Source organism: Oryza sativa, chromosome 9, assembly GCF_034140825.1.
Source record: "Oryza sativa Japonica Group chromosome 9, ASM3414082v1".
In the NCBI taxonomy this organism is placed as follows: domain Eukaryota; kingdom Viridiplantae; phylum Streptophyta; class Magnoliopsida; order Poales; family Poaceae; genus Oryza; species Oryza sativa.
In genome coordinates, this window is record NC_089043.1 from 14,332,095 (window position 1) to 14,350,199 (window position 18,105).

General features: G+C 45.0%; 2 protein-coding genes and 1 non-coding gene across 3 annotated transcripts; 1 reads left to right on the top strand and 2 right to left on the bottom strand.

Moving 5' to 3' along the window:
* Nucleotides 1-4,655: 4,655 nt before the first annotated feature.
* LOC136351696 (uncharacterized) lies at nt 4,656-6,461 on the bottom strand. The gene is made up of 2 exons (XM_066303960.1): nt 6,129-6,461; nt 4,656-5,942 (listed from the first exon to the last, which is right to left on the bottom strand). Exons 1-2 carry the CDS (start codon nt 6,459-6,461, stop codon nt 4,656-4,658), a joined length of 1,620 nt encoding a protein of 539 aa, XP_066160057.1.
* LOC112936494 (small nucleolar RNA R71) lies at nt 5,869-5,975 on the top strand. The gene has a single exon (XR_003238799.1). It is a non-coding gene; the product is annotated as a small nucleolar RNA R71 (small nucleolar RNA).
* Nucleotides 6,462-9,944: 3,483 nt separating the features above from the next.
* Nucleotides 9,945-17,723, bottom strand: LOC107276397 (ABC transporter G family member 47). Its single transcript, XM_066304297.1, has 22 exons — nt 17,640-17,723; nt 17,386-17,545; nt 17,220-17,296; nt 17,175-17,178; nt 17,035-17,087; nt 16,806-16,896; nt 16,429-16,730; nt 16,052-16,333; nt 15,622-15,938; nt 15,381-15,541; nt 15,168-15,271; nt 14,928-15,084; nt 14,711-14,827; nt 14,484-14,626; nt 14,034-14,363; nt 13,497-13,787; nt 13,277-13,360; nt 13,060-13,193; nt 10,958-11,185; nt 10,671-10,842; nt 10,287-10,541; nt 9,945-10,202 (listed from the first exon to the last, which is right to left on the bottom strand). Exons 1-22 carry the CDS (start codon nt 17,721-17,723, stop codon nt 9,945-9,947), a joined length of 3,804 nt encoding a protein of 1,267 aa, XP_066160394.1.
* Nucleotides 17,724-18,105: the final 382 nt, after the last annotated feature.

The window sequence follows — 18,105 nt, forward strand, 5'->3', positions numbered from 1 at the left end:
GCGGGCCCTGCGACGGCCTCTGTCGCTTCCGGATTCACCTAGGCACGAGAGGGGACTGCCCGTTGCCCGCTGGGGACGGGGGTGAAACCTGAGGTGTGGTGTGCTTGGCTAGAGGGGGTTATGCGAAGGGTCCTGTCACGGCCTCTTTCCGGTATGTCGTGGTGGCATGTCGGCGCACGGAAACGTGTCGTGGGGCTGTGTCTTGTGGGTACAATTGTACACCTCTGATCAGAGTAAAACTATTCGAATAGCCGCGCCCGCGGTTATGGGCGGTCAACCAGATTCACCGTGATTAGACTCACATTAGTTTAGTCTAATGAATTTGGATGGTATAGGGGTTGGTTGGGCCTGTTGCAACGTGGTGTAGCGTTGGACAGTGGATGCTTAATACTGCTTAATTATTACAACTGTTTTCGCATTCAACTCCTGTTTATAAATGCCAGTATTTATGCAAATGAACCTGCTTAGCTATCCCTTGTTGAATCCATGCATCATACCCCCATTCCGGTATGACTTGCTGAGTACAGTGGGTAGTACTCAGTCTTGCTCTATTTTTCCCCCGATCCCCAGAGTTCGAGTTTGGGTTAGATGAAGGTTTCTCCGAGGAGTAGGCTTCGTCCGTGCCGTCGAGGATGCCTGTGGAGTGGTGTTCCCGCTGCAGTTTAGTCAAGGCTTAGCTCCAGTTATCTTTTGTTTTCCGCTGCATTTCTGTAAGACTTTCATGATGTTTGTAAGACGTGGATCTGAATGTCAACATTGTTGTTTGTGTACCCCGGCTGGTCCTGGACGGGGATTTTAATGCACAGTCTGCTTGGAATTCTATTCGGGAATTTCTGGGCGTGACACCTTTCCCTTCCTCTTCCTTTCGTCTCCGCGCCATTGCCGCCGCCCCCGTGCTCTGTCTCGCCTCCGCCGTCCTTCGCCGAGCGCCGGGAGAGCCGGTGCGTTCGAGGACGCGGAAGGGGACTTCGGCCGCGCCCTCTTCTTCCTCTTCCCCGGCCCGAGGCCGGAGAGATTACTCCCGCGCCGTCGGCCTCTCGTCACAGCGCCCCGTCCCGCACGGTAGTGCCTCCCTCCGTTCTTCCTCCTCGCTCCATCTTCCCCCCTTAGATTTCGGTAGTAGCTCGAGTAGCCTCCCCGTAGTTAGCCGGCGCCGCCGCGACCGTTGCCGTCGCTCGCCGTGTGCTCGCCGCCGTCGCCGCTCGAGCTCCGTAGCACCTGCACGTCGCCAGCCTCGCTCGGCGTAGCTCCGTCCAATCCGACGCTAGCGTCGAGTTCCCGAAGCCGCGTAGATGCTCTCACCGCCGGGAATCGACCCCTCGTGGCCTCGTCGCCGTTTCCCTCTTCCCTCCCCGCCGGTTGTCGCCGCCGCGATTCGCCGCCGTCAAGCTCCCTCCGGTGAATCCGAGCCGTTGGCTCGTCTCCCCTCATCACGAACAACTGCCCGGTGTGCTCGCTTTTGCCCGTATCGCCGTGGTTCACTCCGCCGCTCGCCGCCGCCGCCCGCCGTCCATTCGCGACCGGGTCGTCGTCTACCTCCCGCCAGCCCACGTGGCCGCCACGTAGGCGCCACGTCGGCGCCAGCTCAGCCTAGACCGGGTCGAGCTGACCCCGGTCAGTCCCTCCCCGTGCGCGCGTTCCACCGCGAGCCGTGAGGCTGCGCGTGGGCCCGCCGCATCCGCGTCCACCGCGAGCCGCGCGCGTGCACCGCGTCCCTCCCCCGCCCGCGCGCATGAGCCGCGTACTCCCTCCGCACGGTGAGCCGAGCCGCTGACAAGCGGGTCCCACCCGGGGCCGCGCGTGGTGAGCCCGGTCCACCGGACTCTCTCTCTCCTTCCTCCGCGCGCGCGCGTCTTGGGCCGCTCTGGGCCGCCTTCTTGGGCCGGCCGGCCCGTTTAGATCGGCCGGTCCGCTCCAATTCCCTTGGGCCGCGCCTTAGCCGCCCGAGGAAAAGTCTAATTTCCATCCCTCTTTTCTTTCTTTTCTTTTCTTTTTCAAAAAGGATTTAATTAAATCCTTTTCCTTTAGACCAAAAATCCAATAATCTTAGAAATTCAATATCTTCCCAACCGTAAATCCGTTTGACTCCGTTCAACTTCCAAAATTCCTCAAATCTCGAGATCTATCTAATGGCACGCTTAGAGGTCTTTAATAGGGCTTTATTTTCGCCGTTTGTTGAGTTGTCCCGTTTCGCGTGTAGTTTCGGAGCCCGAAGATCCACAGCGCGAGGATTTCGAGGATCAAGCTCCAGATCTCGAGCAAGGCAAGCCACCTTTGAACATCTTGAGCCTATATTTGAAATTTAATTATATTGCTTGCAAAATATTATGCATTGATAGGATCGCACTTAATCTGTTTGTCCCGTCTGCAAGGCAGATTGGCGGACCTACCTAATTTGTCGCATTTGATTCTTCCTTTGTTAATTGCTATACCATGTCCCCTTGTAACCACCCAGTTACGCCTCGATATTCGTGCACTCTGTGCGAGTATCGACGGTCGCCTTCAAACTTAAAAATTCGTTTAACAACTTGGGTAAAACTTGGGTTTTACAAAAGACTTGGAAAACCCGACACCTGGGTCGGTGCTTGTGAACTAAATGAATTTCCAAAACCGCGGACCGGGGAACGTACCGGGTGTACGGTTTCCCGCTCTTGCACCTAAGGACCGTTTCCTTGGAATTTCATCCAAACATAAGATAAGTACGACCACATGGGTGGAATAGGACACCCCTGGCTGAGTAACTAGCTTATCAGGGGAGCCATGATGCCGAGAGACATGTGGATTCGCCGGGGCGGTGTCGGAGAGGACCCCCCTGGGCTTCCTGGCACAGTATGGTTTGGGACCTAACCTGTTGTTGGTCTGGGACCCCACTCGTCGGCATATGGTAAACTTGTGTCGGCTTTGGAAATGCCTTGTCATGAAAGCTTGGAGGTCTCCCGACGTGGCTGATCCCCACGGGCTGAGTGATCCGGGTTAGTAATGTCGTGTGGGTAAAGTGTACCCCCTCTACAGAGGTTAACAAACTGTTCGAACAGCCGTGCCCACGGTCATGGGCGGATGTGAGGTGATTCCTAGCGTAGTTTTGTTTGACTACTGCTTGTGAAATTGCTATTGTGAAAAGAGGTTCGATGTTTGAAAAATCTGCAGCTGATGGGATCAGCTAGGCCCGGGTGGCCGTTTGAAAAGTTGTTGGCCCGGGTGGCCGTTTGAAAAGCTGTTGGCCGGGTGCCAACCTTGTTTCAATTCTAAAGACTGATACATTGCACATACTCCGACCGGACGAGACGCACTGTCTCATCCGTGTCGTTTGAGAAACACTCACTTAGTTGTTTTTAGAAAAGAGTTCAAATAAAACCAATTGCAAAAACAACAGCCTTTCCTTGAAGCCTGCATTAAACACTTATTTCCCCTGGCTTGCTGAGTACTCCCGTACTCACCCTTGCTCTATATAAATAATCCCCCCCCCAGTTGCTGAAGAAGATGAAGCGGATCCTGCTGATGAGGAGTTTTTCCAGGAGCAAGCCGGCTATGATGAGTTTTAGGGTTTCGGCCTAGTTCCCAAGTCGCGCCTGTGTTGTTTGGTCCAAGTCCTGGCTTCCGTTTCCCTTTTGTAATGCAGTTGTGAGCTCGGGATCTGTCCGCAGCCCAACATGACTGTACCTCTACTCTATAATAAAGAGACCTCTGTTGCTGTGATATTCTGTCTCCCTGTGATACCAGCACTGTTTCCTGGGACTGGTATCGATTAACAGGTTAATTTGGAGCGTCACGGGCTAGTTCCGGTCGGGACTAGTTCGGGGCGTGACAACTCCACAGGAGCAGAGAACTTTATACTTTCTAACCATTGCCTTATCATACATTTCACAGGAGCAATTTTGATCTTTCTAACCATGGCAAACATGATAATCAATTCATCTCCCCTAATGAGTCTCAGATCATCTCTAGGAAACAAAGTCATAGCAATCTATTTGTGCATGAGCCTAAGTGTAGGATTATGGATATCATTCGTTCTAGGTTTCTTGCATATTGGAGCACCAGAAATGTCTTCCCAAAATCTATTTTTCTCGAACCCAGAAATTCCTTTCTGGAGATCGATTTTACAGGAATCTTGAAAACCAAGAAGTGTACTTAAGCCTTTCCATGTAAGTGTGAACTCCTCACGGAAAAAGCGAAAGGAAATACCATCTTCTATTTCTTTCAAAGTGCACAAAAATTGTAAAGTAAGCAAACGAGAACCAGGCTCATCTACCACATCAAATCTCTGCCAACCAACAGCTTTCCAAATAGAACGAAATTCAACATCCATACCTATCTTTTTTAGTAGGTCTGGTGAGTATTCTCGCGTGTGAGCATACTCCCGGTCGCTCAGCATGTAGTAGGCTTGTCTCTCCCGATCACTGACAAGGTCGAGGTCGGTGTCGTTCAGGAGTCATCGCGGAGCTTCGGCGTCTTCCATCGAGACATCAGCTGATGAACGAGTACTAGACTCGTCATGATGACTTGATGAAGAGCCGGACCCCTTGAATAGACGAGACAATCGCCTCCTCATTCTGCACAATGGAGCAAGAACGGACTAACTCGGCGGGGGTTAGGAATGACAAGAATTTCACTAGGCTGTCCGTTTTGGGTGGCTCCACTTCGACCTCTTGAATATTCTATGGGTTCGGCCCGTACTTTATTCTGACCATGGAGCATTGTTCCGTTCTCGGTTGAAACTCAAACTTCTCTTCCTTGCCGTTGATGTGGAAACGGATACTCCCCGTTCCCACGTCAATGTTGGCTCCTACGGTGCTAAGGAACGGACGCTCCAGGATGAGCGGCGTCTCTTTTCCCGTGTCCATGTCCAGCACCACGAAGTCTACCGGGATAAAGAAATCCTGTATCTTGATTGGCACATCCTCCGCTATCCCTGCCGGGTAACGGACTGACGAGTCAGCCAGATGAAGGCGCATCAGTGTTGGTGCCAACACCGTGAAGTTGAGCTTGTCGAAGACGTCTTTTGGCATGACGCTGACACTGGCTCGAAGGTCGCACAAGGCCTGGTCGAACTGTTGTGCCCCGATCGAGCTGGTGATCGTAGGACACCCTGGATCTTTCTTCTTCTCCGGGAGCTTGTGGAGTATCAGGTTGCTGCATTTTTCCGTCAGCTTGACCACATCCGTTGTTGGGAGCGGTTTCTTGTTGTTGAGTATGTCCTTGAGATAACGGGCGTATGTTGGCACTTGCGTAGCGTCCAACAATGGCACGTTGATGTGGATCTTTTGGATTACTTCAACAAAACGAGCGAATTGCTCATCCATTGACGGTTTCCTACTCCGTTGAGGAAACGACAGCAACCGTGTGTCGCAGTACTCCTGCGGCACGGTCTTTTCTAGCTGAACTTCCTTGTTAGCCGAGTCATTAGATGGCGCTTCTTTTGATATCCCATTAGTTCCTACAGGGTTAGGATATGGCGGATCACGAGTGGACTTACCTCCCCTTGTCGTGATCGCCTTAACATTTTCAACGGAGGAGTTAGGTTGCCCCGGAATCCTCCCAGTATCATTTGCAGGGACTAAGGATGCCAACTGAGCTAACTGGGTCTCTATCATTTGATTGAAGCTCAGCTGGTTTTGAAAAGCAGAAGTGAAGCCATCTAACTTGACATTAATGTTTTCTAGGATCTTATCATTGGCAGCAAGCTTTTTGCTTAGCGCATATTGGAGTCGTTCCTCGCTCCAACCCATATTGGAGACTATCTTCTCTATTAGTTCAATGGCTCCTTGAACCGTTTTAGACAAGAAGGCTCTTCTAGCTACCGTGTCCAAGTGATCGTGGGACACCGGGGTGAGTCCATTGTAAAAATTCTGCAGGATTAGCCAGTCGTCCATCCCATGATGAGGACAGGCGGCCACGTACTCCTGCAGTTGTTCCCATGCTTTCGGAATAGACTCATCCCTTATCTGCTAGAAACTTGAAATCCTTCCATAAAGGGCATTGGTTTTGCCCATCGGGAAGAATTTTGAGAGGAATGCCATCAAGCATTTGTCCCAGGTATTGACAGCAGCACGGTTGGCATAAAACCACTACTTTGCTTTCCCGAGAAGGGAGAACAGAAACAGTCGTGGCCTGATAGCGTCGGGACTGACGCCCTTGATGGTGTACGTGCTACAGATCTCCAGGAACTGTTGCAGATGAGCATTGGCATCCTCATTAGGCTTGCCACAGAACGGGCTAGCCGGCGTCATCGTAATGAGGCTGGACTTCAAGTTGAAATCCATACCCCCAATGTTGACCTGCGGCCCAATGGCCACATTGTTAGTAGAGGGAGCAGCGAACTTGCGAAGAGTCTTGCTCGCCATAGTCTTGAAGGTCGGTGGCGCTGGTATGGCTGGTTTCTCTGTTGGTAGAGTTTTCTGCGGAGCAACGACTCGTGGTCTGACGCTCCGAAAGACAGCTTCCGGCAGGTTGAAACCAGTCATGTACTACTCTGTTCTCACAACAAAAGTAAAAACAACCAAGGTTAGCCTGCAAAGGAAAATGATTACACAGAGGTAAATATAAAGTTTTAGTTCAAGTAATCTCTATTATGAATCTTCCCCGGCAACGGCGCCAGAAATGCTTGTTGGTATTTCTTAATGACATTACTAGAAATATAATTCCCAGCAATGGCACATAAATACTTCTGGTATATTATGGTTACAGAGTTCATCCGCAAGCGCACGGATATACCATTATAGCATTTCACCCAAGAGTATTTTAAGGGTATCGTATTTATTTTATCCCGTGGGAAGATCATGTAGAGAAAACTTGACTAATAATTTATATATTACTTGTGATAATCATATTCTAAGCATGGGTTAAGGTAATCCAAGGGTAGAGTGACACACAAGCATTAACTAATCATTCTCATAATATATCATCTAAGCTAAGTCGAAAGAAAAGAGAAAGAAAATCTATTCCTATACTTCTAATATACATAGTATACATACATTCTAGTTAACTGATATACTAGCTAATACCCTCTATCCGATGCCCTCCTGGTACTTCGAGAAGCCACCCCTGACTGCCGAGTTCCTTACGACAGCCCGTCATGACCATACAACAGGGGCTAAATATGGAGGAATACCCTCCCCAGGGAATTAATTTAGGATTATATACCGGCGCGGAGGAATACCGTACTGAGCTGTCACCATTAGCGGCCCACTTCTCATCCACAATATATAACCCCAAATAATGATATCCCATAATCTAGACACCACGTCTAAACTACCAGATACTACTCTAATATCATCGTCATGACATAGAGTAATTGCATAAGCAAACATTATACCCGCACCAAAGCATCTCCCAGATAAGCTAGTCGTATATTCAGTATAACATGAACATAATATAAAGTAGGTACTCATATACTCGGAAACTATTTCAATACCATAAATGTATATAGAAGAGTATTCCAATAAAAGTACAAAGCTTACAAAAGAGAAGAGAAAAGCTACTACAGCCATACCCGAACTCTTCCAAAGGCTTCCGGACTCCTGATTTCTACTCTATTCCAATTCCACCAGCTAGATACTACTAAACTAAACTTGAGAGAAATGAGAGAGCTATTGCTTGAGGTGTGTGTTGAATTGAAGAGAGTGAAGTCCTTATATAGGCTGCCAATGACGGTTGTGGCAGTTGGAATGGTCGGAATTGCCTTCCAACCGTCATTGGGGAGTGATCCACGCCGTCCAGCCAGAACCTGGATCCAACGGCGCCAGGGGAGGTTCGGCCGAACCAGGGCCGGCCCATCCTGGCCCAAAATCGGCAGGTGGCCTCCTGAACTTCTCCACTCCGCAGACTTGTGAATTTTGGCCCAATTCATCGTGTCAATTCTGAGTTCTTGGCCTATTCATACATAAGTCTGGTTCTCGACATCATCCAATTGATTTATCGTCTGAGTTGATGTCGATTCTCCTCCACTTTATTGTCATTCTCTGCAAAAGGTTAGTACACCTAATACTAGTGGAATATTATTATTCTAACATATTTATGCATTGCAAGCATCACTAGTTCTCCTCTATTTTGGTAATATTGATGGTTGAAACTGATCAATAATGACCGTCAACACCTACATATCCGGGGCACTGATTACGGGCGCTCGTCCCTGATCCAACATATTACAGCGTATCAGAGTTCTAATGACTCACGGTCGGTTGCCGCCGGTAGCAGCTCCCTCTCGCTATGGTAAGTCGCCATGCGGTTACAACAGGTACGCCTCTCTATACCTAGTAGAACTCCAAGTCCTAAACTGTAACCGACTACGTACACATATTCGACACAAACTCTAACAGCCACCGCACGTGAATATCGTTCTCCCATTTTTACGTACGAACCCTTAAGAGGACAGCACGCATGCGGGCTTCTTAAGAGCATCGCACAGGAAAATACCCTCCCTCCTTTTTCCCTCTCAACACTTCAAAAATTCCATACTTATCCTCCCTCCAACTCTCTCACCTCCTCATCCTTATTCTCACCTCTCCTCTCACTTTCTCTCCTCTCCTCTCAAGTGTCGCGGCGGCAGGCGAGTGGCTCGGCAGCGGGCGACGGGACGACGAGGAGGTGGCTCCGCCTCGCCGCCTCCGCCGACGATGAGGTGCCTGGGAGCGGCGCCTTTGGCCCCACGAATCCGCGCCACCCCCGCCGACGAGGAGGAGGAGGTGGCTAGGAGCGGAGGCAGACGGCGGCAGCGCGTCCGCCCCCCCGGCCCTCCCGCGCAGCGGCGCCCCTCCGTCGTTCGGATCTAGTGGCAGCGCCCCTTCCGCCCTCCGCCCATAGTATCCGGCTTTGGTGCCCCTCCCCACGCGGATCCGGGGGTGGCGACTGCAAGGATGACGACAAGCTACAGCGACGGCAACGACGGCGACGAGCTGTGGCGGTGGCAACTAGGGTTTGCGATGGCGGCGACGGCAACGACTATTTTTTTGGTGGATTTTTGTTTTCGCGTGTGGTCGGTACAAATGGACTGCATGAGATAATCGATTATCCCGTGCGGTCCACTTAACACGACCGCACGGGAAGATGTATTTTTCCGTGCAGTTGGGCCGCCCGCACGCGAAAATATTTATTTTCCTAGGCACCTGGGGGTGCAGACGGGCAAGACCTCTGCACGGAAAAACACTTTTTGACCGCACGGAAAAGTCATTTTCGTAGTAGTGACATCGTGTGGTATTTTACATCTATCTTTGTGCGAGAAGGCTAAGTCGCGACTGGTCGCGTTGCGTGCGGAGAGGAGGGCAGCTGACGGCGCGGTTTCTTTTTTTCTTTTTCGACGCTTTCTTTTTTTTCCGGCGCTCTCGGTATCTTTTTTGTTTTTTCTGTTTTTTCTTTCCGTATTTTTTGCAGCTTACGGTTTCCTTTTTTTTTGTTTTTTTCTGTTTCGTCTTTCCGTATCTTTTTAGTATTTTCGCTTTTTTAATACGTATTTATAAAACTTTGTATATGTAGACATATAAACTTTGTATAAGTGTATTTTTTAGACTTTTTATATGTACGAACACAAACTCTATGTACATATGTATATTTTTATACATTGAAGTGCGCATGTATATTGTATATACAATATACATACGTATAAATGTTGTATTTACGTATACAAAATTTATACGTATGTATATAGTATATACATACGTATGTACACTAGTATATAAGAGAAGCTAGAGAGACTAGGGGGCAGCTGATCGCGCGCATGCGCGGCCACACGACTAGCCGCGGATCAGCAGCCCCTTATCTTTGTGTACAGTATGTCTGTTTGCAAAATAGCTTTCAATTTCTTGAGAACACAGTCAGTTTGCAAGCTAAATTATACAACCTGCATGACTGACAACCTACATACCATAAAACTATTGCAGGTACCTCCTATAGTAACATTTCTGCTAACCAGGCTCTGTTAAAACTCTGAAACTCAGGTATGCCTTTGTTAGTTATCGCTTTTGGAAATTGAATAGCCTGAGTGAGAGTCCAAAAAGGAAGGCAAAAAGAACAGCAAATGAGACAACTACCATAGCCGGGACCCACAATAACTCATGATGGAAACCAAAGTAGTTCTTGACAAAGTCAGATACACGCTCTCCATCATCAAACTTGTCTGATACATCCCCAAACTGTGAGGTAACCAACCCATTGAGCGTCCATGCAACCGGGCATATCCAATAGTACCATCTCCACCATATAGGAATTCTCTGTAGATAAAAAGAGCCATATTAGGAAAATCAATGGCTTTAAGATAATTTGGCTAGATATTTTTGAAAAGCTGGTTCACTTACAGTTAACGGTATTAGAAATCCTGAGAAAAGGTTCCACATGGTATAAAATCCTGTGGAAACAACAGTGGACATGTTGTAATTTGGAGTTAGACCCACCGCCATCATGCCGTAAAATGTGTAGTATGACAAAGTGAAGTACATGAAGAAAAGGTACCAAAAGAATTTGGCACCTGACCACTCATATCCTATCATTGCATACACTAGCATGCCATATATTATGGTCTGAAGGAAGATGTACGGAAGTTCAATTGCAACCTGCAATGGAACTATATGTTAATAGGGCTTATTGTCTGGCCATTAGTTTCCCCATACTGAGGGGATTGCTGATGAAATTGAGTAGTATCTTACAACATTATAAGAGACTCATATGTCGAAGAATTTAACCTGTCCCAAGGCATATGGCAAAGGGGAGTACATGTGCGATGCTCTTTCTCTATAAAAGACTGTGCGCTCAATAGAGACAATTGGTTGAACTGAAGCAGAGTTTTGTACTCCCATGGTCAAACATGTAGAATACATGGAACCCATGGCGCTGAACAAGGCCTGTTTATTATTCCTGCAACAGTGGAATATATCTAGTAAATGGCAATAGATGAACTAGAGGCAGCCTTTGAATATGTAAAAGATTGTATACGCACTATTTTCTTGTGGTTTTTATATTACTTTGTTACCTTTTTTGGCCAATACCCCAGAACATTGTTCCAAACAACAATGCAACTATAATGGTGAAGAAGTATTTCACAGCAATATATCGAGGATTACGCCAGTATGACAGACGTTGCTTCCAGAGGCAAGCCAAACATTGTGTAAGAAAGGGCTGTGAATATTGAGTTGGAAATGATAAGTCGCTTGAACTTTCATGGGGCGTGCTTAACTCCTTTATCAAATTTTTGTTCCTTCTGTAATGAAAGCAAAGTACCGACATGGTCAAATGATAACATTTCCTATTGCCTTCTTCATAAAATTGAAAAATTGTGGCACTTGGTGATAACTTGAAGCATATCCAATTCAATATTATGATTTCAGGATTATCTGCATTTCAATTTTTTTTCATTTGCTGTTACCTTGTCTAGTTATTACAAATGGAAAATAAAAAAATTACATTATTGTCCTTTTGGAATGTTGTATTTGTGTTTTTCATATCTTAGTATAGAACATAATATTTTGCATATGCCACCAACTTGGACACACTTCTCACTTATAGCGTTATGGAGCCAGTCATTTGGTGCATGGAGTAAAGTTCGCTTTGATCTTAGGTGTTATGTTAGTGGGGCAACCATTATAGTTCCATGATCAAACTATATTAACTGAAGGACAACCAGGGGCGGATTTGCCATGGGGGCGGGGGGGTCTTGAGACCCCACTACCGCCCCAGGGTCCATGGAGACCCCCCTAAGCCCCCACTAAAATTTTTCACGAGATGTGGTGGCTGGAGCTTCGTCAGGTTGGCTGGAGGGAAGGCTGGAGGTTGAAGACGATGTTATTTCGCGATTTGGGCTTGTTTCGAAGAGCAGCCCACGACCACGAGCGCAGTCTTCAAGTTTTGTCTAGCCCACTCCAAGCAAAGGCCCACGGTGGCAGATTCCAGCCAGCCCATTTGGCTACTCCCCCTCCCGGCCTCCCGCCTCCCCAATTCCCCAATCCCACTGGCCACCTCCTCCTCTCCTAAATCCCTAACCCTAGGCGAATAGGCGCGGGCGGCGGGCGGCGGCCGAGCAGGCGGTGGCGTCCGGCGAGGGGCCAGACGGGAGGCGTGCCAGGCGGTGCCCCGGTGGTCCAGTGCATGCCCGGAGCAGGTGGCGACCTCCGGTGAGCTGCAAGCCTGCAAGCTGGCGAGCGCCAAGCGGCAAGGTGCCGTGGCGGCGTCCAGTGAGCCGGCGATGGGCCAGACAGGAGGCAGGCCAGGCGGAGGCGGTGGTCCAGCACTCCAGTGCCTGCGCCGCCACGCCGCCGGGAAGGTGGCGAGCCGCTCGCTGGCGAGGTGCCGCGAGGGCGCAAGGCGCCGAGGCAGGCAGGCAGCAGGTCAGCGGCACAGTGGCCGGCAAGGCAGCAACGAGTCAACGACGCAGTCGCAGCCTACTGTGACTGTGATTGAAGATTTGAAGTTAGAAATCGGTAAACTAGTAACCTCTAATACTAATAGATAGTCTAAAATTGTGTCTTAATGAGGTTGTGCACTTGTGCTTGAAACTTATAATTATTTTCTATACATTTTTAGATTGTCAACATGTCAAAAAAAACATTGCTCACGTATTATTTTAGTTTAAGCAACACAAATGGCAGTGATCCTCCATCCAGTAAAGTGATCCTCCATCCAGTAATGAGTGTTTAAGTTAGCCAAAGAAACCCAAGTCAGGGTTTTTTCAATCGGATGAAAAAATCATCCAACAATTTGAAGATATGAAAGCGCGTCAGATGTTATTACCTCAACAGAAATTAGTGGTATGCTCTATGCCTCCATTCCTCCCTAAATCTCTAAATTATTTGAATCCAAAATAAGTATGTTTCGATTATTCGTTAATTTGCCTTTTTCTTTGTATAAATTACTACTCATGAAGAATAATAGACGATTGGGTGTGACACGTCATCTATTCGATATTGGTTTGGTATGGACAAAATTCTCGACATATCATTAATTCAATGTGTACCTTGAACTGACATTTAGCCAATTTACATGTGAGACATGTTTCGATTTATGCTGGCGTAATTTGTTCAGCCCCCACTACTATTTTTTCCTGGATCCGCCCCTGAGGACAACCCAATATATAGTTACCTGTATAGTTCAGAATTCTTGTAAACTTGAGTGAAGTTTACGCCAGTTTTTTGTTCTTGCATTGGGCTAGTCACTTCCAACATCCATGTTGAAGGATTGTAGCCATGTTTTATCTTGCTGACACCTTCAATAGCCTTCAGAAAATAAAAGCGATTCAATAGCATGTTTCTCAATGCAATAAGGCAAGCATATATTACTTTCTATTCTTTTTTCTAACCTCAAAATATCTAATCAATTCACATGAATGTTGTCCTAGTGGACCGACATAAATCTCTTCGCCTCCTCGTTTCATTAGGAAAAGCTGCAAATATTAACAACATTATAATGAATTGAGTGGATCAGCAAACGATGTTATAACCCACCAACAATTTACTTTTCCTTTTGTCTATGTCTGCATGATAGAAAAAAATGGACTATACAAGTATGATTTCATTCACCTCATCAAAGGATTCAAATATATCAATGCTTGGCTGGTGAATTGTGCAAACAACTGTTCTTCCTGTGTCCACAGTATTCCTAATTGCCCTCATGACAATGGCTGCTGCTCGTGCGTCAAGTCCAGATGTTGGTTCGTCTAGGAAAATGATAGATGGGTTTGCAACTAGTTCCACTGCTATTGTTAGCCTTTTTCTTTGTTCAATTGATAATCCGCTTACGCCAGGCAATCCAACCAAAGCATCTTTTAAGGGATAAAGCTCCACGAGCTCCATGACCTCCTCAATAATCATCTGCATATAAGATAAAAAAATAACATTATCTAAAAAAAGATTAAAAAAACAATCTGGATAACATGTAAAAGAATACATGAATATTCATGTTAAATACACTGCCATGAAATAAAAAAATTCATTGCTATGAATATTCATGTCAATTTTATTTTTCATTTATAGCATTCTATATCAGTTCAGACAACATTTTCTTTTTTATGCACTACTCTGTATTTGAATAAAGTGAAAGTATTTTCTTTATCTGACCTTTCTTGTTGCAGAATCAATTTTAGTAGGTAATCTGAGCCATGCAGAGAACATAAGGGACTCATAAATAGTTACATTTGGTGAATGGATGTCATTCTGTTCACAATATCCTGAAACTCTAGCAAAGGTTTCTTGCTTCTTTGGGTAGCCAGAGATGGTAATATTGCCCTCTATGTATCCACTAGTCTTCCTTCCAGCCAACACATCTAATAGTGTTGTCTTTCCTGCACCGCTGACACCCATAAGAGCTGTAAGTACTCCTGGCCTAAAAGAGCCACTAATATCCTTCAGTAGTTCCAACCGGCTCTCTGTAGCTTGTGTTTTCAGTGCCTACAAGTTTTGTTTGGTCAAGACTATTTTTTTTCAAAGATTGCTCATAAATGGTACAAATAGATGCAATTTTCCATATGGAACATGCATGTCTGGTAGACTTGGCAATATTTGGGGTACCTCTGGCATGTCTATACTGTATTTTATATCTTCAAACGTGATGGAAAGAGGTACAAATGGAAGGACCATTCCTTTAATTCCTGAACTAGAATTCCCTATCATGTGGTTTGAAGTTGCCTCATCGTTGTTAACGTCCACAGTACCTGGTACACATACCACACGCACATCAGCAATAAACTGACATCTCATGTTTAAACTTTAGATTAGTGGTCCAAAAAAATATTTACATCTTGTATTGTCAGTAGCCTGCTCTCCAGACGGTGCTTCCAAAACTTGACCAGTGATATTAGCTTGCTTTTTATGGAAAGTTTCCTGGGACATTATTGGCTGGTTGTTGTTCAATACTACAGAGTACATGGTGCAATAAAATTAGAATTTGTAGATCTTTTAGAATAATAGCATTATTTACTAACAATAAAAGATTCAAGATTTTCTATGACTCACATGTGAGAAATATGAGACAGATGGTGTAGAGGACATTTAATAGAATCACATATCCGAGCAAGGCACCAACACCAATCCAATACCATTTGGCCTCAGGAAAAAACCCACGAGATTCCAGAACTAGCCTTCCAAGTGGTTCGCTAAAACCAGATATTGTCTATTGTGTGATGATAAGCAAATGTTTTAGCGAGACATATTCTGATGTATGGCTTTTAATTGATCGCATAAATATGCTTTTACCTTGTTCCAGCTGTTACCTAGGAATTCATTAACTGCCAATGTGTTCAGTGCATACATAAGGGGTGATATCCAGTAACCCCATATCCACCATTTCTTAATTTCCTCTGTTAAACATAAAACAAATTATATTCATAAAAGTACCACATCCAATAAAGAAATTATGTAAGAACTTATCCACATATCATTGTGGTGTTTCATAGATAGTTTGCGTACCTCTTGATAGGATGAATCCACTTGAAAGCATAGAAATTAATATGCAGGATGAGCCCATAGTACTTGCCACAACCGGATCCCTTGTAAGGGAAGCAATGAAGCGGAAAAGTCCAGATGTTGCCTCAGACATAACAAAAAGCGCTAGGAATTGTCTAAAAAATCTGCATCATTTTCTTTGTTTTTATTAATCTTTTATTTAACATGAGTTTATTGAAGCTAGTTAGAATTTCGTTTTCCTTACCTCTCTATATTTGGGTCAAATCCAATAACATAGTATGTTAGGAAGACCCAAACAATCGTATTGAGGAAGGAGATAGGGGTCTTAAGGATCCATGATGGCAAGGAATACGTCCAAGCTGGATAGAAGAATAGATCCCGTTGCTTGAAGAAAACCGGGAGCTTTGCAATAGCTAGGCCCATTTCTGCCAACCCATTGAACATGATCATCAACATGCCATAGAACTGTGCTCCCATGTATATCCTCCCATTTTCTATGGAGTCACGATGCATATTGGTACGCATAAAGACAGTCATTGTATTTATTGCCATGACTGTTAACTGAACATTTCAGAGAAAACATAATAAGAGGCCAAATTAACTTTTGATCATTTAAATTTTATAGGTTATTGTGCTGGTAAACAATGGAAGATGTGCTGGTTTCAGAGAATCACCCTAATTGCCTGGAATATATAGAGGAATGAGTTTCTTTTCATGAGTAATATTTCCCTGTCAATGTTAGCTTGAAGTAGTTCTTTCATGCTAACACCATACTTTGATGTTCTCAGCGCAGCAGGATGGCTCTTGCCCTTGCCAAATGGGACTACCAACTCAGTTCTTACTGCTTGACCGACATGAAAAGACTGAAATGCCTCAGCAATCTCTGCAGCAGAAATATATCGGTATGTAGAATCACCATGTGTCCAGTATTGTTTCTGATCTTTCCTTGATGTAACCTATCACATTTCACATATAATAAGTCAGACTTAAGCATTCAGATCAAATTTAATCCTATGATTCTATCATGATGGAAATCAGTGAGGAAACTAACTTCCTGTAAGAAGTCAGCGACACCTTTTCGCTCAGGGCATTTGAATCCAATTGATTGAAAGAACTCAAGCACATGATCACGAGGGCCATTGTAGACAACTTGACCATCTGAGAGGATAATTATTTCATCAAACAATTCATATGTCTCGGGCGCAGGCTGTAGCAATGCAATAATTGTCGTTCCACCAAGAATGTGAACAGTCTGTCGGATGGAGTTCACAATCTGGAATGTTGTCGAGCTATCAAGTCCAGTTAATATCTCATCCATGAAAAGTGCTCGTCCTGGTGTTACCAGCATCTCCGCTGTAGCGTCAATATTAGGAGGTGGATTAGCTTTTGTCACCATATGCCAATTTATTAACTCCAATAATAAATTACCTGTAGTTAGTCGCTTTTTTTGCCCTCCTGATATACCTCTCACCATATTATTTCCTACAATTGTGTCAGCACATATATCCAATCCTAAGATCTTCAATGGTTAAAAACAAAGTAAAGAATTATTATGGCGCGTACATGTCAAATTACATGGGAATGACTTGCAATTTTCAACTATGAATTTATTGTAAATTAAAAAACATTTCAATACAAGTACATAATGCTCATTCACCTTTAGTATGTGATTTGTGACCACCTCGGCTTTCTGCTCTCCTGTTGTAGCAGCTTGCATATGCAAAATGAGAAATTAATGTTCCTCATGAAATCTTATGTCAGAACATCAATAGATGCTTAAAAACAACTAAGCATAACTCAACTCTGGTTGAGGTGAGTTGCGATTTATGAATTGCATCGTACCTTCAAATATAAATCAATCTCTGGATCTGGTTTGATGTTTTCTTCCTTTTCTCTTCTCAATAGTTCCATTAGCATATCTGAACATTTTGTAAAAAAATGTTAATATTTTGATCTGATATGACATTTATGATTAATGAGTCTCAAACTCGCCATTTCCATATCTTACCATAGTGATGGCCAACTCCTTGACACTTTGCAGAGAAACTGACCGTCTCACGAACCGTTAGTTCGGCCATATGTAAATCATGTTGGCTAACATAAGCTGCTGATCTTTGGGGCACAAATTCATCCATTGTATGACCATTATAAGTTATAGTCCCTGATACCTTTTGTAGTTGCAGTGTTTCATCATATCAGTACTTCAAACAGCCCTATATATAGGTGAGCCACATACTACATAGGAAAGCATGAAAGATGTACCTTTACAGTTGATGGGAGTGTTCCTGCTAAGGCCATCAGTAGTGATGTCTTTCCTGAGCCAGGAGGACCTAAAAGCAATGTCATTCTGAAAACAACAGATAAGGTTAACTTATATCACATAAATTATTTGGAAACAATCAATTACTAGGAATTTACCTGTGAGGCTTTACGATCCCACTCACATTGTGAAGGATCGATATTTTTTGCTTCTTTTTTCGTGTTATGTGAAGAGCGTTCCCCAGGCCCTGTTTGGAGGTGAGTGTTGTCACTACACATGGAAAATAGAGGATGCTAATGCAATCATATAAAATGAAATGAAAATCCCAGCCTCTGCATGCTTAGTCTCGTAACTACAGGAAATCTTTCTGGATTCCTTGAGGAAATTGGCACAATTTCCAAAAAAAAAAAAAAAAAAACTTAGGCGCATTCTTGGATTTCTCATATTTTTTTGGTTTTGTTAAAATAT

Coding starts and splice junctions, on each gene's coding strand:
- LOC136351696 (XM_066303960.1), bottom strand. CDS start 6,461: ATGACTGGTTTCAACCTGCCGGAAGCTGTCTTTCGGAGCGTCAGACCA. Junction 5,943..6,128: donor GCACGTACACCATCAAGGGC/GTCAGTCCCGAC, acceptor AGTTTCTAGCAG/ATAAGGGATGAGTCTATTCC.
- LOC107276397 (XM_066304297.1), bottom strand. CDS start 17,723: ATGACATTGCTTTTAGGTCCTCCTGGCTCAGGAAAGACATCACTACTG. Junction 16,334..16,428: donor TCGCTGACTTCTTACAGGAA/GTTAGTTTCCTC, acceptor GAAATGTGATAG/GTTACATCAAGGAAAGATCA. Junction 14,627..14,710: donor GGCTACTGACAATACAAGAT/GTAAATATTTTT, acceptor TATGTGTACCAG/GTACTGTGGACGTTAACAAC.